This window comes from Pieris napi, chromosome 18 (assembly GCF_905475465.1).
Source record: "Pieris napi chromosome 18, ilPieNapi1.2, whole genome shotgun sequence".
Classification (NCBI taxonomy): Eukaryota; Metazoa; Arthropoda; class Insecta; order Lepidoptera; family Pieridae; genus Pieris; species Pieris napi.
Window position 1 is genome coordinate 271,826 of NC_062251.1, and position 25,064 is coordinate 296,889.

At 34.7% G+C, this 25,064-nt stretch overlaps 1 protein-coding gene across 1 annotated transcript; it reads right to left on the reverse strand.

Moving 5' to 3' along the window:
* Positions 1–1,077: 1,077 nt before the first annotated feature.
* On the reverse strand, positions 1,078–24,839 carry LOC125058732 (trypsin-1-like). Its single transcript, XM_047662870.1, has 10 exons — positions 24,677–24,839; positions 23,299–23,396; positions 14,371–14,447; positions 13,328–13,461; positions 11,690–11,841; positions 10,164–10,276; positions 7,950–8,102; positions 7,084–7,213; positions 5,769–5,900; positions 1,078–1,263 (listed from the first exon to the last, which is right to left on the reverse strand). The coding sequence occupies exons 1-10, from the start codon at positions 24,732–24,734 to the stop codon at positions 1,096–1,098; spliced, it is 1,215 nt and encodes a 404-aa protein (XP_047518826.1). The 5' UTR covers positions 24,735–24,839; the 3' UTR covers positions 1,078–1,095.
* Between the last annotated feature and the right edge of the window lie 225 nt (positions 24,840–25,064).

Below are 25,064 nucleotides of genomic sequence, written 5' to 3' on the forward strand. Positions count from 1 at the left end.
CAAGAGTGGAACCGGATGAAAGAGGCCTTTAATATAATATATGTATATATAATAATATCGCAATATATTTATGAAAATATATGTATGTGTACAAAAATATTGATAAATTTACTAGAATAGAACATACGCACAATCTTAATACTCGTAAAAAACGCAGGCTGCAATTTCCCCGTACTAGACTATCTAAAATTAGTAAGTAATTCATTTTTAAAAGGGATACTTTAATAAATTTAAGAAATGTATTAAAGAAAAGCTGTATAAAATGGCTTACTATAAAGTTGATAAAAGGCCTGGGACTAGTGCTAGACAGGCTATTTCTAATTAATTTGCGATATTTGATTTAAAATAAGTGTTGTTTGATGGTTTTTTATTTTAAAAGAGTACCGAGAGTTTTTTTATGCCGGCATTTTCTCTTGGCCTACACCCTCTGTCTTCTTTGCCGATGAGTAGGGATGATCAGATTCAAATTTAACGCCGTAGAATAATTGATACTTACCTGTATCTTATATTCCATAATAAACATATTTTTTTTACACTGGACAAACCAAAACCTGACTAGCATAATATGATTCCTGAATGTTAGGTTCATTGTATTTTACCTACTGTCAAAACTTATTTTTTTTAGGATTCATATGAATAAAACTTCAATGTTCAGAGTTAAGTTTTGGAAATAAAGGTTATTTATAATTGATTTATATTTATTTAAGTCTCACAGAATCACTTTGCATTATTATATTTGACATCTTCTGTTCAGGTAGCGTTAAAGTATTACGTCACGCAATATTTGTAGATTATAGACCCCCCCCATGTAATGCGCTGTAACGATTTTCTATACCCAAAGTGGCAACCCAGTGACTCTTTATACCTAAAAGCTACCATTATGCGGTGTAATGTGCTGGAAATTCGAAAATAATATTAACAATAACGCGTAATTCAATCCCCGCCCCGCATCGTAACGTTTTACAAAAGGAACCCCCCCCCCCCCAAAATTCGTTACGTAATACTTGAACGCTCCCTTAGATATCTCTTTAATTTTATATAAAACTATACCAGCTTATATGATAATTTAAAAAATCGACTTCACTCTTCTTCATACTATGGCCAGACGACACTCTCTATCCAGGGCACATATTCAGCAACTCTAGTATAAATCCCCGGTTGGCCTATGACTCCACAGGCTCGGCCAAAAGACGTTATCCCAATTACAGTGTACATACAGCTGATCTGCCGGTTTTTTAATTGAAGAGGCCCTCCACTGTCACCCTGTGGTCAAATATAATAATTAAAATATTTTCTATAGTGTAAAGTCTTTATAACGAATTACAAGGGACTGTGCATTTCTTTACGTTATAGAGATGTTTCGTTAAAGGGAGTGAACAGAGAAAAAGCAAATTTAACCAATTACAATAATTTCTAATTTTATTACTATCAATAGGTAAATTATTGAAGTGAAACTTCTTCATCGGGGTTGGAAAAAAATTTAGTGTAACATTTTTTCGTTACGCGTCACATTTTTCGGTTACGCGCCATGTTGCTTTTTGAAGTCAAACTTCTTTATCGGCGTTGGAATGAAAGTTCTTTATCGACGTATGGGAGAAATTTTGTAGCAAATCGTCACGTTTTTCGGTTACGCGCCATGTTGCTTTTTGAAGTCAAACTTCTTTATCGGCGTTAGAATGAATTTTTTATCGACGTATGGGAGAAATTTTGTAGCAAATCGTCACGTTTTTCAGTTACGCGCCATCTTTTTCTTGTCCCTACCACGGTTGATCCAAAGAGATTCGAAGTCATTAATAACAAAAATATATAATAACGATAACAATGATAGTAATAATTCTATTACAATTAATGAAATTCTGTAATAATCTTAGTAGTAATAAGGTAAAATGAAATAATTGTATTTGTATTGATGTCTATGATAATAAAAGCCTTTTGTTAAAATTTATTTAACCAATTTCGTTAAGTTGCATATAGTAGATCATTTTTCGAAAAATAAGGTCATAAAGAAGTTTCACTTCTTACGTGTGTACACTAGTACACGCACACATTTTTTTAAACACTGCCTGACGTGTTTTGCTATGACTGGCAATGTAATCTAATAATAATGGCACACGTGTTAATGCAAGTAACAATAACAAAGGCGAAAAGGCTATTTATGACCTCAGGTGCCTTTCGTAAAATTTCGGAGCCTCAAAAAGTTACTTTTGTAAGCTAATAAAAACAATAACACTTAAGTATGTTGTTGATGCCTAAATATGAAATATTTCTTCGTAATAGAGAATCGCTGTTACGTTATAAAGAGTGAATTAATGTATGGGTTTGTGTTAAACCAAACAGGTTTTACTATTTTGTTCCATTATTCTTAGATTACATTAACTGTAGGAAATTTTGGTCTCAGTTACTAAACGTACCATCGTCACCTATCTATTATTTATGTCACCGTAAAATTGTAAACACCGTTAGATTTACATTCATCAAAACAATCAATTTACATTCGACAACAAACTAATTAACAAACAAATATGGTGGCGCGGGTTATATTCCGTTCAACCAATCAGCGCGCGAGTTGCGATCCGTTTCACAATTTTAACGGTTACACTTCGATAGATTACAATCTACCGAATAATTATACGTTAAATTGTAAGCAGTGCGTTGAGATCTTTCAACAGTTTACAATCTCGCGAGATAGATTACAATCTAACGTTGTTTACAATTTTACGGTGACATATACATATATAAATTATTGTAATTGGTTAAATTTGTTTTTTTCTATAACGAATAAAAATGCTCGGTCCCTTGAAATTCGTTATAAAGAGTTTACACTGTACTTAGATAAGAGGGTACTAAGCCATTAATAGTTAGAATGTCATTCTACAAATTTATAAAATCACATTTATTATATTTAATAGAAGTGCTTCAACTAGTAAACTTAAACGCTGAAAGCTTTTGGTTCTACAAAATAAATTAAATGAAATCCTCTTTTTACTCCCACTAACAAACTATGCATTGACACTTAATTAATGAACTTTTAGCAACTGTTTAAATACACAACATGCATTTTAGTTAAACGAGCATTAAATCTAACTTCAATCCCACACGAAGCCAGCAGACCACTAATCATATCCACCTAAAATCAGAACTAAATACGGTTGCAAAAATATAACATATTTCGACGCTAGCGTACAATGAGCGTAACGGGACAATGAGCCAAGTCACGTCGAAAATATAATCTATTTCGGAGCGAGTCTTTACAATTGCTTTCCTCCTGGGATACGGGAAATAGGAGCAGTTGACCCGTTTTAAATAAGCCGCGTGCGTCACTGAATCTATCCAATTTATTCATTTAGGTAACATGATGTACTACACTTATGAACGTCAATAAAATCTACTTCGTAGAAAGGAAGGGAAGAATGAGCAATAAACTCTCCACCAATCTTTTTAATCGCCAAGTTTTTTGTTTTACACAACGTTTGTAAGGAGCTGCAACCATTAAACCATGTTCCACATGACTAATCTAAGTATATATATAAAAATGAAACCCGTTTTCCGTTGTCACGACATAACATGAAAACGGCTTGACCGATTTGTCTGATTCTTTTTTTATAATATTCCTTGAAGTACGAGGATGGTTCTTACGGAGAGAAAAATTAAAAAAAATTGAGTGAAAAAGTCTAAAAACAACACTTTTCTATTGGTAGGGGAGCCCACGATGCTAAATGGGGATTTACTCGAGCGTCGTAGAGACCTATTGGGATGCAAAGCTTAGATAAAAAGAAGAAAAAAATGTAATATGATAAATTCCTTTTCATCGGTGGGGGAAGCGGCTATAGATAGTTAAATATGTAAAAAAAAACTGTTGCATGGACATCCTCGAGCGCGTCAGATATTGATAGCATCTATGCCCTACGTATTTTTAATAATGTACGTATGTTAATCTGATCGTTTGCATGATGCGGGTGGTTGTATTTAAGGGTTGAAAATTTAAAAAAAAAAAAAATTATCGAGCGCGTCAGATTTTCTAAGGGAGTGTTAAGTGAACCAAAAAAAAGCTCTCATTCACTAATCTGACGATTTCGATGGGACGCAAACCCACAGCCATTTTCTTAATTTGCAAAAAAAAATCGCAATTTTGAAATACTCAAGCGCGTCAGATTAAGATATATGTGGTTCATCTTTATGTTCTAAACGTACTGTCTCATAATCTGACGATTATCTAGAGGGATTCGCCTGATCTGACAAAAAAAAAATAGAAAAACGGTTCACCTAAAGGGCCATCCCTGCAACTTCCCGCTAATTCCATTCCTGGGCGCTTAAAATTGATATTTTGAGCTCGCTGAGTTCAAAGAAATAACATTTCTATGCATTTGAGCTCTCCCAGCTCGAAAGTCTGATAGAAGTTTCATAGAACACTATTTTTGGAATTTTCAAACCGCAATAACTTTTGAATGGATCAAGCAATTTTCACGCGGTTGGCGGCATTCGACGCAGTTTTATCATCCTCATAAATAATTTTGCAATTTTAATTGATCGAACCACAAATTTTGGAGTAATCCCGAAAAAACACTTTTTCGGGTTTCTTTCGTGTACGATATCTCTCGAACGAATCAACCGCTTTTGACCAGCTTGGTGGCGATCGATGCGATGGCGATGGTTTTTCAAGCTCAAAGGCGGATTAGTTTTTGAAATTGATCGATAAAGAAACCACTTTAAAAAAAAATATTTCTTATTTTTTTAAGATTTTTCAAAATTTCTCAAAATCTATCGGTCCGAATCGGTTCAAATTCACAGGAAATGTAATTTTGAGGGAAATATTTAGAACGCCGTTTAGTAGATTCCGATCGGTTTAAGGAAATGTAGGCATCACGCAGCTGCACGCATTTAACTTTATCGACGAATTTTTGTTATTTCGGCTTGCGGAAATCGTCAGATTATATATTTTTCATTATTCTTGAATTATTTCCTTCAAAATAAAAAAAAAATTAGCTACGCTCGAGAATGTCGAGATGACGTTTTTTTTTTACAACTTTGTTGCCCTCCCCTTTTTTTCCGTCACTCTCAAATTGTCAGATTAGTGGAATATACACTTTTTAGGATGTAATTAACTCACCCTACCTTAATCTGACGCGCTCGGGAATTTCTGATGGTCAATTTTTTTTTACTAAACTGATCCTGTCTCCTTCACGTGCGGCCTTATATATTGGCCTCATATTTTGTGGAGGTACTTAACCGGGTACAAGGTATCCCCCTATATATTAATCTGCCGCGCTTTAGTAAATCCCGAAATCCCCTCTTGGGCTCCCCTACCATATATTCCGATACAAAATATTCGTAATAATATTTAAAGGCAATTTGAACTTTAATACCATATTAAGTATTATCAACTTTCTTTTATTTATCTTACTAGCTAGACCGGTGTCCCGAATAGCAGAATAAGTATTTAAAAAAAATAAAGAATCGACTGTTAGGCGGTACGTTGTTCGCCAGGCCAGCTAGTAATAAAATAAATTAAAAATAAAGATTTGTCCTCTATCAGGAGGCATGGTGAAATAGGAGCACGCACTTACATTCTCGTGGGAACAATACGCAAATTCATAGTCGAAACAGCTAACATCACCGCATACACAAATTCAAATACGACCATTCACCACAAGTAGCACCCGTTCACGAGTATGACGCATGGCCAGCCTCGGCTCCCTCGCCATATTTTAGGCAGAGAGAAGATGTAAATCCTGACTTGATAAATCTTGGTTAAAAGTAAAATTCAATACCTGACAGGTGTCTTTTGACTTTTCTTTGTCCCCGTAACAAATTTGGGTTCGCGGGTCGAAGCCACGCTTCATGAGTCGATCTGGGCCGAACATCTTTGAACACTCGTCCGTCGAAAACCTATGCAGGATCACCTAAAATCATCACACAGTTTTAGCTAGCTTTATTATTAGTAATAGGAGGCAAACGGGCAGGAGGCTCACCCAATGTTAAGTGATACCGCCGGCCATGGACACTGACACTGCCTCACGGTTCGCAAGTGCGTTGCCGGCCTTTAAAATTATCCAAATATCTTAACGTAAATGTTCATTGTGGAGCGATTCGGCGACAATGCGTTATACATAGTGGTGGCTGAAATTATACACAAAACCGTTTGGTTTGGTATTGCATTGAATGTATTAAGGCAATTTGTGGAGCAAACCGTCTTGATTGGCGTACCCTTGTTTAAGAAGAAAAAAATAGAAGAAATTTTATCTCTTTCTTATTTTTTTAAAGGGGAGAAATTGGTAATACCAAAAATTATTTTGGAGTTGTATAGGAAAAACACCTTTTTCAATCAGAGTTCATACTAAGATACTAAATCATTCAAACATTACACTAGAGTTTTAAATAATTGACTTTATAGTACTTTCGAGTGAATCATTATAATTAATATTAATTTGATAATGATATATAACACAATTTCTACTTGAAATTATTTTAATTATTACGACAAATTTGCTCGAAGCTTAGATTGTACCTATCACCATAATATTTTTTAACATGTTCTTGCAAATAAAGTATTTTGTTTCACAAGATGTTTGTTAGGGGCTCCAGCCATTACAGTTCCAGTTGACATTCAACTAATAATATAATAAAAAAAATAAAAAAAGATTTTCTATCAGAGGATATTACGAAATGTAGGATGCACTGACATTATACTGAGAAGAGATCCGTTTCTCATCTGATCTCAAGGCAATATCTGTGCCAACCCGTAAATTTTATCGCATTTAATGGGACCAGGGGCAAAACTATCCGGTGTCCAGTCCTCTGGAAGACTTAATGGTGTGTTGCTGGCCTTTAGGAATATGGTGCGTTTTATTATCTACACGCCAGATGACACTGAAAGGGAGACAACTTCGAATTGGGGTCCTTCAAGAAAAGAGCGTACCAATTTTTGAAAGGCCGGCAACGCTCTTGCGGGCCTTCCGGCAATGTGAGTGTCCATGGGCGGCGTTATCACTGAACATCAGATGAGCCTCCTGCCCGTTTGCCTCCTATTACATTAATATAAGTGTTGCAGGCTTTTGATAGCCACTAAGTCGATAGCATAAATACCTTTTGCAGTACATCAGATGAGACCCCTCTGTTCTCGGTGGCTCCCCATCCAGTCGCAAGAGATTTCTCATAATCAGCAGGTGCACCGATGTCTAGACAGGCCGGGACTGCCGATTGGCCAAGAGCTATCCTGGTAAAAGGTTAACGAACAGCTCATGATAAAAACATCAAAATCTAAAATAATAATGATTAGCGAATATCATAAGATTGGTTAGGTGATGGACCGCCAAAGCGACCATGGGTGGACCACAAAAGCAATGGGCTGAGTTTCTGGGGAGATATGGATGGAGGAAGCTAAGAACAGATCCAAATGTTCAGTTCAGGAGGAGGCTTTTAGTGGTCACTATTGCAAAGCACAAAGAAACGGAAATAACAATAAATAACTTAGAATAAAAGTATAATAACAAACTTTGATTTGATTTGTTATGGAATTAAATTAGTATTTATTATAAGATAGGAAGTCTTTAGAGAAACTATTGTACTAAGTCAATAATGGAACAGATTATAAATAGATTTGGGAGCGTTCAAGTTTCAAAGTATTAAAAGTGTCGAAAATGAATACAATATAAAATTTAGTTTTTTATTTATATTAAATTTATATAATTAATTTCTTCGATAATAAAAACACGTGGCATTTGAATTTACAATACGTCATTTGAGATTTCAATAAATTATTTTGCATAAAATATAAAATACTTTACGAAATTTTAATTTTAAAAATAGAATTTCGATAAGGTAATTGTCACTTCTCTCAATCGGTCTCTCCCTTTTCTTCGACAAAAACGCTGCATATTTTCGTGACGGTTTCATGCGCCTAAAGAAGATTCACTTCAAGAATGATTATATATTATGCATTGTAAACTTACGGCCTGTCCGTCTCAAGCAAGGCGATATCGTTGTAACGTCTCGGCGGGTCGTAATTCGGGTGTTTGATGATCCGTTGAATCCCGTATAAGTTGCTCTTGTCAATTCGATCTGTCCTCTTTAAAACGCTGAGCAAAGCGTATTTTACTGGACCGCTAAAAACACGTAATTATGATTTTAGTAAGAACTTTGTAATATGCGTTTCCGTTGTTTTGAATAGATAAAAAATGGCGGGACCGTTTTACAGAATAAAAATTAAAGAAAACACCTTTTTACCAGATTGAAGTTATGTATTATTGCCTTATAATTACAAAAAAAATCCGACATTTCGCGTACTTTACAGCGTGCGTGGTTACGCTATAACTACGTGTATAACTTCGATCCGGTAAAAAAGTGTTTTCTTTAAATGTGTAAAAGTTATGTTAATAAAAGATAATACAAATATAAAAATTAGTTTACGACCTCCACAGAACTATCATGAAAATCAGTCACGTCACGTCGTTTCGGAAGAGCTTGTTGATAAACACTGCAGACGCGAGAATTTGATATATTGATATAGTGACAAAATACGATAGCTCTCGCTGGTACAAGCCGTCGGAAATATCTGCGAACCTCGCTGGAATGCGCTTCCCCTGGCGCTTCCCCGCACCCCGCCCCGTTTTCGCCTATCCAGTACCGATGCCAACGCAATCGCCGTTTAATAATTTATTTTCAATTTATTTCATTAGGAGGAGAAGACAGTGACAGCGAAACCGAAGACAACATTTTGAGTGATAATATAGAAGATGACGAAAACGACAGCGCTACCATGTCTGGTGTCGAGGCTTTTCTAGAATAGTTTCGCCACTTTCTCTTCCTCTCTACTTTTTCTTTGTATTATTTGTAAATTTGTAAATAATTTGAATTTTAAATAATGTAAATAATAAGTATTTGTAAATTTCAAGTAGGTACGAGTATCAATAAAAATAAGTACACAAATAAAATATTTTTTATTTTTACATCTTCAATTTTTTTGCTATCTCTCCAGTTTGTATGACGTCATTAAGCCAGGTTCGCAGATATTTCGACTGTACAGTAGGTCAAGTATAAACTCTCAATAATAATAATAAAAGTCTTTTATTTTATCTACTTTACATTTAAATACATATATATTTGTATCATCTATTCATTCCTATATATCTTTGTGCCCTTTCTTGGCAAAGGTCTCTTCCATATCCTCTCCTGTCTCTATTAAGCCACTCTCTGCCATCACCTGCTAGTTCCTATATCTGGTCTATCCACCTTGTAAATTGTATTTCTCTTTTTAGATTATTGTACCTGGGGCACCAGCCTTGCGATTCTATATAAGGAGGGAGCTTGTAGTTAATTGTTTATCAGAATGCCAAATCGTAAAATGACTGCTTCACGACTGATTTGAGCGCAACCGCCGCTGCGAAAACCGCTGTGAGAGTTCGTTGGAGGAAGAACGCGAGGAGGTGCGAGGAACCTTGTGCCTGGCGTAAAGACAGACAGCGGCGCGGGAAACTAGTACCAGTATATCCGCAGGCGGTGGACGGATGTACTGAGGGACAGGTATCTAGTAATCACCGTTTGTTAGTTAGGGATAGTTTATCTAAGTTTACTTTCCTGATAGACACAGGAGCTAATATTTCTGTAATCCCGAAATGGTGTGTTAAACAACGCACACTAATTCATTGCGATTTTAAATTATACGCAGCTAATGACAGCGAGATAAAAACATATGGCATTTGTTATTTAACAATTACACTTTGTCATAGTTTTATTTAAAAGTTTCAGTAGTAATTTTTTTTTTTTTTGTGTTTATATGTATCTACTCATTTTTTTTAAGAAGGGGGTGTATGTAGTGGTGTAATGGCTATTTAGAAATTTCGCAATTGTATTTGTAATATTGTCTACGCATCATTATTTCGTAATTCCACTTGCACGTGGATCAATCAGTCGCCCTATAACCGCCATGTAAGTCAGAGGACAATAAAGCTAGTGAATTCTACTACGGTTTTCATTTGGTGTACCTCAAACACTAAAAGTGAGTTACAGAATCGCAAGGCTGAGTGAGCACTACACTTGACTCGTAGTTTCAATTTACAATACATAATTATAGTTGGCCATGAAGTATGAAGTCGTCTGAAGAAATTGTGATGAAAAATGTGTTTTATTTAGTTTTATGTTTTATGATAATAGAAAATTAGACTTACTTGTCACGACTGTAGGTGCAGTGTCCCGCTGTGAGGATAAATCGCTCACTCAAAATTGTGCCACCACAGTCCCAGTGAGCCGTGTCCGGAGTGTCGCCGAAGCCTAGAAGAACCTACAAATATTTATTTATAAGCTATCATTACAGATTACTACACTGTGGTAACATTTATGTCACATACATAGACATAAAACAACATTAGATTTTTCAATTAATGTCAAATTTTGGTCGCAGCTATAAGATACATCTACAACTCAACAAAAAACACACGAAATCTTGTTTTTAATCTAAAAATATTCTTATTTTTTTTATTCAATTCAATAGGCAAGCCTCCTGTGCCTGACACACGCCGTCCACATTTTGGGTCTGAGGCAAGCCGGTTTCCTAAAATGTTTTCCTCCGTGCGAGCAAATACTAAATGCGCACATAGAAAGTAAGTCCATTTGTGCAGCCGGGGATCGAAGCTACGACCTCAGGGGTGTTCATACGCTGAAGCCTCTAGGCCAACACTGTTCTTAAAGAGATACATTACTTAAGTGTGTGTGAATAAGTATGTAATGTTTGCACAAAGCACACAATGAAAGCTCTCAAAAGGAATAATAACAGGCGTCTCAAAAGAAAGTTTACATTTAGTTTCAGAGCGTTATGTGAAAATGTTAGACGACTTCTTGGTGCCTGAACTTCAAAACTTTCCTGGCTATAATATATATATATATAAACAAAGAACATTGTACCAGCAGGACGGAACAACGTCACACGTCCAATACGTCTCTGCCACGAGTTCGTGAAGTTTTCTCAGACAAATTGATCTCCAGGATCACATAAATTATCCTCCACGCAGTCCTGATTCAACCCCTACGGATTTTTTCTTATGGGGTTATCCTAAATCTAAAGTCTACGCCAATAAGCCGACTTCTCCGGCGCAATTGAAGGATAATATCCGTCACGAAATGGCAGCCGTCACTCATTTAATCAAACAATAAGTAATTTTATTGTTCAATTAAATGAATGCCGCGAACGCGAGGCTCTACCTTTGTACGGCATTATTTTAAAGAAATAAATTCCCAAAATGTGTACTTTAATAATAATAAACACTTTTTTTTACACGACTTACTTTTTTTTAATCGATCAACTAAATATGAACTTCCTTTTGAGACACCCTGTATTTCAGTTTTTGTAGCATTTTCCATTTACATGCGGTATTTAAAATAGCCTCGATAATTGCAATAATGTTTTGGGACAGTTCTTGAGATTAACACGTTTAAATAAACTGTATTGTAAAAACGTGTGGGTATGGTCCGCCAAGCATCCGCGATTAATATATAAATACATAATTATGTAGGAATAAAGAAAATAATAGTAGCATATAATTAAGAGTGCAAGTTTGCTCAAACGACTCGGCTTATTATAGTAAAATAAGTTGACACTATGGTTGATAGAAAAAGCATTTTTTTGTATATTTATTAGTAAGTAAACAAATGGATCTCTTATGTATATGTTAAGATAAATAGAGAATGATGAAGGTACCATATGAGGAAATTCGTCTTCTCCAGCCTGAACTCCTCCCACGATTAAATCGGTCACGTGGTGTCTGCATTTGCTGACTCTTGCCATTTCTCCAGTCAGCGCCACCCCGCGTTCGCAGGGGTAAACTAACTTTTGCTGGTATTCTATACATTCTGGAAAGAAAGACAATGAATTAAATTTAGCTGATATGCAATTAATCTTTTCTGTTCTGTCTCTGTTTCTTTTGGAGTAGAGACTCTTGGGCCGTAGTAATTACTTTGGAAAAGATGTATTTCCAACACATAAATAATACAATATTAACAATATTTATAACTTAACATAGTAATCATTGATAAAAAGAAAATTAAAACCAATTTAAAAGTTAGCTTCCAGTGGAAGCTTCCGCTGGCAGCTGCAGCATTTCCTAGCTGTATTGCGATACTTATTCGTTAAGGAAAGCACCAGCTCTTGGGTCACCGGTACTATCTACTAGGCGCCAACTTAAATCTTTAATTAGCTGTGCACTTGAACCCCACGGTCCAAGAGTCATTTCTCCAAAATCAAAGTTGGAGGAAAGACTCTTAGGTATATTTGAGTCGTTTCTTATTTTACGCCTGCACTGCGACCGCGCTAGTTCTTGTGCTTGTCCGAGGGAGGTGAGATGGAGATAACGCGTCCACAGAAGTAGCATCCCATACGAAAACCCGTCCCATCCTCCAAGGGATCAAAGACATCGTTTCTAGCGATCCCTGTAGGCTCCAAAATGGAGGCAAGACAGCGGCGTACGTCGTCGAACGCCTTATGAATTATGATTAATGTTATAATAATTAAATAATAACCTAGCCTTAGATTGCATCCATTTCTTTGACAAGTGATCAGCCTTCTGTGTCTGACACATATCATGGATCCGGTCCGTCGGGCATGCATGCATACGTGCTTAAATACGACTTATTTGTTATAATTTTATTGAAGTAAAAACTTTTGAAGTGAAAACTTCTTTAGCGGCGTTGTACACTTTTGTAAAAAATGTTAAACTCGCGTCAGGTCACGTGTCCTGATCGAAAATTCGTAATACGGATGTTTTTTTAAAGGATTATGAACCTTCGTCCTATATAGGTACGGTTTTAATTCATTTGTCTCTTTCCTCAGATACATTGTTGCATGTGGAATTGGACCTTAAGTCAATACTTTAAGGTTAATTTTGCGAAACGTCTAAAGCTTTATTATTAACAATTTGGTCAGACCTGTGTTTTGGTCTGACGCGAATAAAAAATGGCAACTTAAAAAATAGTGAATTTTCCTAATTGAATAATTTAATACTGATTTTAATTATTTTGAGTAGTAAGACGGATGGAGAGTAGACAGCTGGCGCGGCGTATTTAATGTAATATAATTTGTCATGTTTGCGCAATAAATAAATATTGTATTCTACCACATAAATGATAGTACTTTTATACTGATAATTAAAGCAATTCGTGCAAAATGATTCCCTAACCATTACAAAATATCAAAAATGCACAACGTTAATATTCAAGTTTTCACTTCTGCACTCCCGGAGTGCAACCCGTCGTTTTTTTTTATTATAGCCTTATATTACTACCTAATAAAATAATATCTAATTATCCTATGTGTTAGTAAATATCTGTTACAGTTACTTACTATCCCAGGCTTTCTGTCCAGTCTTAGTGGCGGTCATATCAGACGACAAATTCTCACAAGAACCTTCAGAGGCTTGGTCTGCCTCCTTATAATCGTATTCAAGCGGAACATACTCTGTAGATGTTGTCAAAGGCCTGGAAAATACATATATGGAGTAATATTAAGAGAAAATGACTGGTATTAGAAGATCTATTGAGATCACCTCGACGTCCGCCGTTCCACAACTGAGCGTTTTTAAAGGCAGTTTTTGCACGCACCACCACTATGTGGAACCAGCTGCCCACTGAAGTATTTCCGAACCAATTCGACTTAGGGTCCTTCAAGAAAAGAGCGTACCAATTCTTAAAAGGCCGGCAACGCACTCGCGAGCCCTGTGGCATTGAGAGTGTCCATGGGCGGTGGTATCACTTAACATCAGGTGAGCCTCCTGCCCGTTTGCCCCCCATTCTATAAAAAAAAGAGCTCTTGTCATTAACCATGCTGAAAAAGTTTCCAAGTTTGGAAATCTTTTCAAAGGTCATTGAACTCATCTTCTGAATAATACTGTGGTGTGAATAGCTGTATATATAAATTTGACAACTGTTGTACTATATATAGTCTTTGAGATTAAGTATTTTGAGTGAAGGAAGTTTTTAATATATAGTAAAGCATTGCGTTTTGGCGATAAATAGGTATACTATTGAAGTAAATAGTATTTAAAGGCTTGTTAAACATTATTGGGACTCTTCAGTAGGAAAATCAAAGGTTCAGATATTAGAAGGACTATGCCAGAATTTATTTCCAACACACAAATATACCGTATTTGCAATATTCCTAACCTACATAGTAATAAAAATAATAACAATTAAAATTGAAAAAAAAAACCTTAAATAAATTTAAAATTTTGTCTATTCGATGAAAGAGCAAAGCACCAGCTCTGGGGTCACCGGTAGTACCAAACGCCAAATTAAATCTTTAATTAGCGCCTGCGAAATTCGTCACAATCACTTCTCTATTAGTATGTTCGAGGTTCGAGCACTGTTCGAATAATTTATTTCACCTACCTTCTGGTTGTTGTGGCGATAGGCTGACGTATCTCAACACAACACACTATTGTATCCACGCCCACAAAACTACATATCTGAAACAAACAAAATGGTGGTGTAAAAATAAATAATAGTTAAAAAAAACTAAAAAACACGCTTTTAAAGTACATCAAACTAAAAAGTGTAAAATAATTCCTAATTTAAGCTGAAAATGGTAATGAACAAAAAATACTGGTATTATTGTAAAAAACCGTGGGTTGCTCGATAGACGAAAAATATGGCACAGAGCGCCTTATTTAAACTATTATTTATTTATTTTATTTTTTTCGGATTATTGCATTGTCATCGATCTTTGACAGGTGCGCAAAGTTTGAATTAAATCTGTCCGTTTAAAGTGGGTCAAAATCGAGTCCGAAGGAGTCGGTTACATACATACATACATACAGGTGAAGCTAATATAAAGCGTGTAAAAAGAAGGAAGAAGAATTCGGCCCAAATAAAAGAACGTTTAGATGGCATGTACAAAGAGTTTCTGCGTCGGTAGGTAAACCGTCAAAAAAATGGAATCTTGCTGTTGTTTTGAAGAGCCAGGTTGTTGTTCGACAGCTCAGGCTGTTTTGGCTAGCGTAGCCCGATTGGAATAGGTTTTCTACGACTATCACAAGGCTTCTGCGAGACTTGGACCTCGGCTTGGGCCATCGCTGGTGTTCAATCGCCTGAAGAGCAGGATGAAAGCTCACTGGAGCAAGCGAAGTATTTAAGGGCCCTTCTCCGGTGAAGGCGGTTTTTACACGCTTTATATTAGCTTTACCTGTATGTATGTATGTAACCGACTCCTTTGGACTCGATTTTGACCCACTTTAAACAGACAGATTTAATTCAAACTTTGTACACTTATAAAGAAACAGCGACAATATAATAATTTCATAGATTTATCTCGAAAAATCAATAAAAAAAATTTTAAGTCCACAAAGCAATACGATTAAATTGAGACAACACGTATTGCTGCACGTTACTAAAAAGTGAAAAATAATTCCTAATTTAGGCTGAATATGGTAATGAACAAAAAATACTGGTATTATTGTGAAAAAGCGTGGGGCGCTCTGTGCCATATTTTTCGTCTATCGAGCAATCGAGGAATTATTTTTCACTTTTTAGTTTGATGTGCTTTAAAAGCGTGTTTTATAGTTTTTTTAAACTATATTTATTTACTCTGTACCGAGTTTCGTTATCACACCGAATGTAGCCATTTTGCTAGATGTATTTAGTTTGTGTAGCGTATTGAAATTGAATGATTTAAATGAAAGATGACAAATCTAATTATAAAAGTGATTCAGAAAATAGGGGAAAGTTTTGTATAAATAATGTTTGCAAATTAAAACCACATTCAACCCACGTCAGACTGATGCATTGTTTTAATAAGATGTTTTCCGTTACCGATAAAGAATTAATTGAGCACGTAGAAGGAAAACCTAGGGACCTTTTTGATAAACAATAAACTACAAGCTTTCACCTTTTCAGAATGCCAAATCATAAAATGACTGCTTCACGACTGATTCGAGAGCGACCGCCGATGCGAAAACCGCTGTGTGAGTTCGAAAAGTGAGTTACAGAATCGCAGGGCAGAACTCGCGTTAGCGAGCGTTAACGCGGCGCTCAGAGAAAAAGTCTCTAGACGCAGGTGATCGCGCATTGACATGTAAGTCACCGTAAAATTGTAAACACCGTTAGATTATAATCTATCTTGCGAGATTGTAAACTATCGAAAGATTGTCAACTCAACGTACTGCTTACAATTTAACGTATTATTATTCGGTAGATTGTAATCTATCGAAGTGAAACCGTCAAATTGTGAAATCGTACCTCGCGCGCTGATTGGTTGAACGGAATATGCCCGCGCCTCCATATTTCTTTGTTAATTCGTTTGTTGTCGAATGTAAATTGATTGTTTTGATGAATGTATATTGATGTCGTGTCGGAAGTAACTCACAGCTTTAGTTATATGAATTTGTTGGGAAGTAAAATTTTACTTCCCAACAATCGATCCCAATAAACGATTTGACGGTTTCACTTCGATAGATTACAATCTACCGAATAATAATACGTTAAATCGTAAGCAGTGCGTTGAGGTTCACAATCTTTCGACAGTTCACAATCTCGCGAGATAGATTATAATCTAACGGTGTTTACAATTTTACGGTGACATGTGCATCCCTAATTTTTTTGAAAATTAAACATAGCCTATATCACTCGGGAATAGTGTAGCTTGCCAACGGTGAAAGAATTTGACATCGGTCCAGTAGTTTCGGAGCCTGTTCATTTCAAACAAACAAACAAAAAATCTAATCTTTCCTCTTTATAATATTAGTATAGAAGTATAGATTAATGTCAGATGGTACGTTATTCGATTCTATATTTCCGAAACTAAACATGGTACGAAAATTCTAAAAACGTACGTCTGTAGAGTCCGTATTCCTTATCTCGTTTGGCTATTGAACTCATTTTTGCTCCATGATCACATCGGACTCTGTTCTACGGATAAGTCGAAAAGTTTGATATATATTGTGGATTAAACTTACTTGATACTTGATTTTATTTTATTATTTTTTACATTGATAGTAACTGTATTTCTATGAAATTAAATACTATACGTATTTAGTCTTTTACTATTGATACTAAAATGACTAGCATTGCATGGAAAACTAAAACTATATCTTAATATATATATAAATTACGTGTCACGTTGTTTGTCCGCTATGGACTCCTAAACTACCGAACCGATATCAATCAAATTTGCACACCGAGTGCAGTTTGATCTAATTTAAAAGATAGGATACCTAGCATCTCAATTTATAACCGCAATATTATTTTATTGCAAATATTTTTTTATTATTTGATACAATTCTAACAGATGGCGCTGTGTTAAAAGTACCAACGCATTCACATAAGCTATCTACCTTTCACGTAAGTTCTCCTCCGTTTGCCATGTATAGTTTACTACTATGTAATATAACAAAAACCTTAGCCACAGCAACGCTTGGATGGTCTGCTAGTTTATTATAAAATACAACTTTATTCGGAATAATCAAAATCAGAATACAAAAAAACAAAAAAACAAGGTATTATACCTGTTAACTATTCGGAAAAAATATATAATAGAAATAAAAATGAGTAATTGCATAAAGTATCAAGACAATAAATCATGCTAGCCTAAGAAATTCAATGACATTCTGTGTTGCCATCCGAAAGTTTTCAAATAATTCAATTGTCTTCTTTCATTAGCTAGACTCTAAACTAATTAGCTGGAGACTGTTCGGTCAGTTTGGTTCATTAGCAATAAAGCTATTTTCAAGAATGGTGGTCTATTTATGTACAGATCAAAATAGATTTAATCATATTAATAACTATGTACACTTATGAACGCCAATAAAAAATAAAAAATAAATTGAAGAGCAAAAGCAAAATGGCCGCCGCCCTTTTGAATTGACACGACACTTGACTCATTAAAACAATATGTCGTCAAATATCGCAAATATTTTTAGATAATTGAAGGATATACTTTATAGTGTATATCCTTTAATTATCAGGTTATATTTATATTATATATTTCAGGTTAAAATAATTAGTATAATTATTTTAACCTGAAATCGTGCTATTTTACTGAAGAACATTCTTCTTCAGCATTTTTGAAACTCAAAATAACTTTATTCATAAAGGTTATCAAGTACACTTATGAATGTCAACAGAAAAGATGTTACATTGATTCTAAATTTACATTTACTACCAGCAAGTCAAGAGCGTACGGGGGCAAGAAGAACTGGCAAGATACTTTCTGCCACTCTTTTTAATCGCCAAGTTTTGAGTCGTACATATTGTTTGAACTGGAGCAAATAAACCATTTATATAATCGTCAAATTTATAAAAAGCTTTATTCATTTACGTTTAACGAGAGTTTTGCAGTTCAGTGATAATTCTCTAATTTCGCTTGGGAGTTTGTTGTAAAAATGAATACAATTTCCATAAAAGTATATAAGTAGTGGCTTCAACACATAATATGTAAAAAACATGTATTTATAGTCATTTAGAATTTTTATATTTTTCATTAATTTGTGTATATATAATTGTTGTGAATTAGCTCTAATTAAAGCTGTTGAGTATTATATTTTTATAACATAAAGACTGAATGACTCCGAGCGGTCATTCCCCTTGAAAATGAGGATAATTTACGTAAATGTACCTAACCACTTAAACCGCTTTTGAGATATGCTTTACATATATGTTTTAATGATAAAAGCTAATAAACAATTTTATCACATATATAAAAAATATACATATGTAAAACTTCTTTTATTGGTTTTTGCCGTACTTTGTGGTACCAGCTGCCCACTGAAGTATTTCCGAACCAATTCGACTTAGGGTCCCTCAAAAAAAGAGGGTACCAAGTCTTAAAAGGCCGGTAACGCACTCGCGAGCCCTCTGGCAACGTGAGAGTCCATGGGCGGCGGTATCATTTAACATCAGGTGAGCCTCCTGCCCGTTTGTCTCCTGTAATATAAAATAAATAAATAAAAAAAAGAAATCTTTATGAAACAAGTCATCACCTGGTCTAATCCTATACTGTCATGTTGTTTAAGTTTGTTGGAGAATGTTTTTGATTGAAATATGTGTATTTGTGTAATTTGAGAATAATATTTTAGAGTCTTAACAATTAAAAATATCAGAGTGTAATAATAACAATAATTTATTAGCAAGAATATGCTATAAGGGTATTAGGGTTCTTCAAAAGAGCGTACCAATGGCTAAAATTCGCGAGCCTTCTGACTTTCAGAGTGTCCATGGGCCCATTGCCCCTCTACCATAAAATAATTAAAATAACAATTAAAATATTCAAATCTCCGGTTGTTTCAAACTAACGGTATCGTGTACGGTTTTTAATAAATTCCTGAGGAAAATTTAACTGTATAATTTATTACATTTTTATGTAAATTGTCTGAAATTTAACCATTATTGTTGAAGAGGTCGCAAAAAAATCTTCAAGTTTCAAATAACATTGCGCATTCTTTTAAGGCGACGAAAACATTTGATATAATCATTCTTTTGTTTTACAAAACAGTTTAGGGAGTGTGTCTATACGTGAATTACAATCTAGTCTATACAATAATTATTATGGCTAATAAGTAATTAGCATAACATTTATTACTGCCGAAACACACACACAAAAAAGAAAAATAACAAAACAATTTTTTTTAAGAATAATGTACATTTTAAATGTGTAATGTGTGTGTGTTGTGGTTGTAACTGGTCTTTTTTTTTTACCTAGTTCCATGCTAAGCTGGTGAGGCTTGTCTTATGGGTACTAGGCAACGGATATACATACATATTATAGATAGATAAACATATAAATACATATTTAAACACCCAAGACCTAAGGACAACACCAAATGCTCATCACATTGATGTTTGTCTCAGCCGGGGATCGAACCCGGGACCCATGGATTCGCAGTCAGGGGTACTAGACCACTAGACCAATGAGCCGTCAAAATGCCGGGTCCTTGCTCAGCATTATGCTGAGGAGCAGACGTGTTCCACAGTGGAACACAGGCACTCCACAGGCTGGTTGAAGAATCCGTGGTTGCGGAAAGTACGGAAGTGGACCGGCATCACATCCGCCGAAGAACTCTTTAGACTAGCGCAAGATACCCCCCGACAATTTAAGTTTGTTAACAGTCAACCTTTATAATAAAGTGGCACCAGAAGAAGATGTTTATTAACAACTTCTTAGTAACACTAACTTCAATTACCAGAAAATATTTTTATTTCCAACAGACAAATATACAGTATTTAAAATTTTCTTGATCTACACAGTAATAATAATAATAAATAAAAAATTAAAACAAATTTTAAAAGTTTGGTCCCTGTGGCAGTGTACCTTAACCGCTGGCAGCATTTCCTCGCTGTATTGCAATACTTATTCGTTAAGGAAAGCACCAGCTCTGGGGTCACCGGTACTACCAGGCGCCAACGTAAATCTTTAATTAGCACTTGAACCCCACGGCCCAATTCTTTTACTCCAAAGGGATAAATCGAAGTTGGAGGAAAGATTTAATTTATTCAACAAATATTATTTATTGACACTTCGCTGCATTACAATATAAAAAATTGACATAATTAAAAGGAGCGCAACTGGCGGCCTTATCGCTTTCGAGCGATCTCTTCCAGGCATCCACTGTGAGAAAAGAAAAGTATTAATTTAGATAAGGTAGGCAAGAAGTGCAAATATACATATAACATAATAAGAAAAAAAAGTAAACAGGAACCAAAAACAAACTAAACTAATAAAGTGCACATGAATAATTTAATTTAAGATCAGTCTCACGTCAGTTAGTAGTTATATTATATTATTACTTAGAAACAAATGCGATTCGTATTTAAGGGACTTTACTGTATTAGTAAAACGAAATTAGTAAGTATGAGCTCATGGTATTTCCACTATCATTAAAAAATCCATTGACTCACTTCAGGACAAATATCGCGACAATTAAGTGAAGTAAACGATACTTCCTTCATGCGTTACATGAACTGGCTATTTGACAAGGTCAGAACCGCTTCAGATTATTTATTAGTGACTGTAGTAGTAGGGCAATGTTTAAAGGCCGGCGACGCACCCACTAAAAAAGGGGTGTCTATGAGCTGCGAAGACTGCCCTTTTTGGTCGTACCGCAAGCTCGTTTGCCCCCGCAGCTCGAGGGGCGGAGAGTTTATTGCCAGTTCTTCTCTTCCGTTCTACGACCTTTGAGAACTGGCAGTAAATGTAAAATTAGAAGAATTTAATGTATATTTCGTTTACGTTCATAAGTGTACATTGTTTTATAAATGAATCATTTTTGACTTTGACTGATAATTTACCAAAATCATTCAAAGATTTTATAATCGACGTAATAGTGCTTTTGGAAGAAATATATTATTTTATTAATGATTAATAGAGTGAAACATTATTATCACTATTAATTTGATAACGAGTTATGTACCTACCATTAGTTAAATTACATATAAATAAGCAATTATCGCACACTTGAAGCCAAAATGAGCCTTTTAGTTTTTCCCACACTCATAAATAGTAATAACATTCTCGTTTCCGATAATGTCTAAAGGGTCGACTACAATTATATTAAAGTGTCACTTAGATTTAAGAACCCTTAAATAAGCCTTTTTGTTAGTGTCGCAACCCCACTATCCCTAATTTTATGTTATAAGCTCAAGTTTTAAAAGATATGATCTATATAAAATTCTGCCTTTTAATTATGTAACAAATTTGCACGCGTGGCAGAGATGCGGAGTTGAGATTGTACCAACATAATATATATATATATCTTAATAGCATATTCTTGCAAATAAATTATTGTTATTATTTCACTAATATTTTTGATTGTTAAGACTCTAAAATATTATTCTCAAATTACACAAATACACACATTTCAATCAAAAGCAGTCTCCAACAAAATTAAACTGCATTATGACAGTATAGGATTAAACCAGGTGATGACTTGTTTCATAAAGATTTCTTTTATTTATTTTATATTACAGGAGGCAAACGGGCAGGAGGCTCACCTGATGTTAAGTGATACTGCCGCCCATGGACAGTCACATTGCCAGCAAGCTCGCAAGTGCATTGCCGGCCTTTTAAGAATTGATACGTTCGCTTCTTAAAGGACCCTTAGTCGAATTGGTTCGGAAATACTTCAGTGGGCAGCAGGTTCCTCATAGTGGTGGTGCGCGGCAAAAACTGCCTTAAAAACCGCTCAGTTGTGGAACGACGGACGTCGAGGTGATACGGATGGTATTTCGTATTCTGCCTCGACGTCCGATCAGAAACTCAGCTGCAGGTATTAATCCGAACCACTCCACTGAACACTCTCCATGGTAAATGCTGTAGAAGATGCAGAGATACCTATGCTCTATGCAACGCCAAAAGTTGTAAAGTATTTTTTTTATAGTTATTATTATTAAATTTTTATCAAGTCGAACGAGTTTAACTTTGTTAATTAATAAAATCTATGAATCGTTTAAACTAGAGCTAACTTAAACACAATTAGACAGTGTTTGGGTGACGGGGAATTTGTTGACAATATTCAAATATTAAGTGAGAAATAGGATTGTGTGAGTGGGTGCTTTAGAATTTATTTATTTATATAATTTATATACAATAAATTCTTCTAATTTTACATTTACTGCCAGTTCTCAAATCAAGGGCGTAGAACGGAAGAGATGAACTGGCAATAAACTCTCCACTATTTATAATCACCAAGTTTTTTAACACAACGTTTTTAAAGCTGCAACCATTACACCATGTTCCACATAACATCTTAAGTAATAAATAAAAAAAAGGGTGCGTGTACTTATGTACGCGCGTAAGAAGTTATACTTCTTTGGCTTTCTTTATTTTTTTTAAATATAATTAATTAATATTTAACGTAAACAATTTAATAATATTTAATATTTAGTATATTATTCAATTATTAATTAATATTAATAACAATTATTATTTATTATTTTATTATATTATTAATTCAATTTAATAATTTGGTATGTTTCATAACCTTTTAACTAAGTAACAATAGGTCTTAGTGAAAAAACATTGCTAAATTTCTTTGAAAAAATAATTAAAACTCCTTTATTTGTTTAAAAGGTAAATGTCATTATGGTCATTCAAAATTCTTGGCTTAGCTGCTAACTTCACGCATATTCTATTTCTTTTTACTTGTAGATTGTCTTATTCCCATCTCGCTCGCGCACGCTATAATCACACTGCCAACTTTGTGTCACGGTGTGCGCGCAATCGTAAAATTTCACTCTCATCAATTTTTCATAACGCGCCTAAAGAAGTATAACTTCAAAAATGGAAAAAGTGTGAGAATATTTTGTAAGGCTCAAGAAAGCTTAACTAACCTGTGGCTGTTGTCTCCGTCTAATGGCATCTATCGCTGGTTGGCAGTTGTCCAAAATAGTGCAAACTCCTTGGACACCATTCTGGTAGCAGAAGTCACCTGCAAAACAAGATACATGTAAGTATCAGCAAGTCCGAACTTTTAGTCACTCTCATTCAAAATTCACAGAATCCACTCACGTCACAGAAATTGCTACCACGAATCTATTTCTCCGAGACGGCTTGACTGATATTTTTGTTTTTTTACCCTCCCAAAGAAACGCCAGCCAATATTTGAAGTTATACTTCTTTAGGCGCGTTATGAAAAATTTATGAGTATGAAATTTTACGATGCGCGCGCACCGTGACACTAAATTAACAAAATGAAGTTGCCCACGGAATATGCTACGACATTGGACATAATTTAAAAACAACATTCGAATAATAATAGAATTTATGTCACACTTAATATAAGAGAATAATAATAAATATTTATTTATTTAATTTTTCAAATGTAAACTGAACTGTATTGACTATAATGACTCCTTTTCCAGTCTTCGATTATTTAATTGTAATTAATTATTTGCATGCAATCAAAACTATTTTTTTTAATAATGCCAAAGAAGTATAACTTCTTACGCGCGTACATAAGTACACGCACCCTTTTTATTATATTTATGATATAGTTTAAAAAATGATAATTTTATTGATTACAATCAAGTATACGGTGTTTACAATTTTCTTAACCTACAAAGTAATAATATACATAATTAAAAAGAAAATCAAAACAAATTTAAAACGTTTGGTTTCTGTGGCAGTGTATCATAAATATAATAAAAAATATATTTAACGTAACGTTTTTAATAAAAAAATACCAGTGGCGCTACAACCTTTTTAGCTCTGGGCCTCAGATTTCTGTATCTGTTTCGTGATTTGACAATCGACGTTTTGAATGTTAAATGTGCCACAGAAAGTCCATTGGTGAACAGCCGGGGATCGAACCTGCGTCCTCGAGAGGCGCACGCTGAAGCTACTAGACCAACACTGCTCCTTAATCACTTGCGTGTGGAAATCACAATAATGGTGGAAAACTTCGCGAGAAATTATACCCAAATGTAGTACATATGACTTGGCGTAATAAACAAAGAAACAAATCTCCGGCATTATGATTGTTTTTATAATTTTCCTTGCCATTGGGGCTTTCCCAGTAGTTTTTTTCCATGAGAAATACTTTCATGTAATCTTCTGACCTAGATTTCTAGGCTTAGATATTCCTCGCGATGTTTTTCTATAGAAATTAAGAATCTATAAGAGGACTGCCGTGTTTGGAACCCACTACTCCAGAGTACACAACACTTTTTAAAATGTAAAACTCTCTAGCTATTAAATTACTTTACATACCTTCATATTGTCCAGACGAATAACAAATAAACAAAACAAACACGCACAGTAACAACATTATCAAAACAGAAAGGAATGCATCGAAAATGCAATTTTATTGTAAATTTTCTTGTCGTGTTTACGGCTTTGAGGTCGCGTTGTGACTGAGTCAGAATCGAGATGACCAAGAAAACAATTAATTAAATTATAACTTGTTTCACGTTTTAATCACTTCTATGAATATTCTTTACTATACTAAAATGTTTTAATTACCAAAACATTAATTAACGTAGAACAATGCCGATATCTAGATTTTCATGATGGATATTCATTTATTCACCACTTCATACACATTTCTGTCTACATGAATAACTAGTCTGGCCATAAATACACACACATGTTTTCTTTT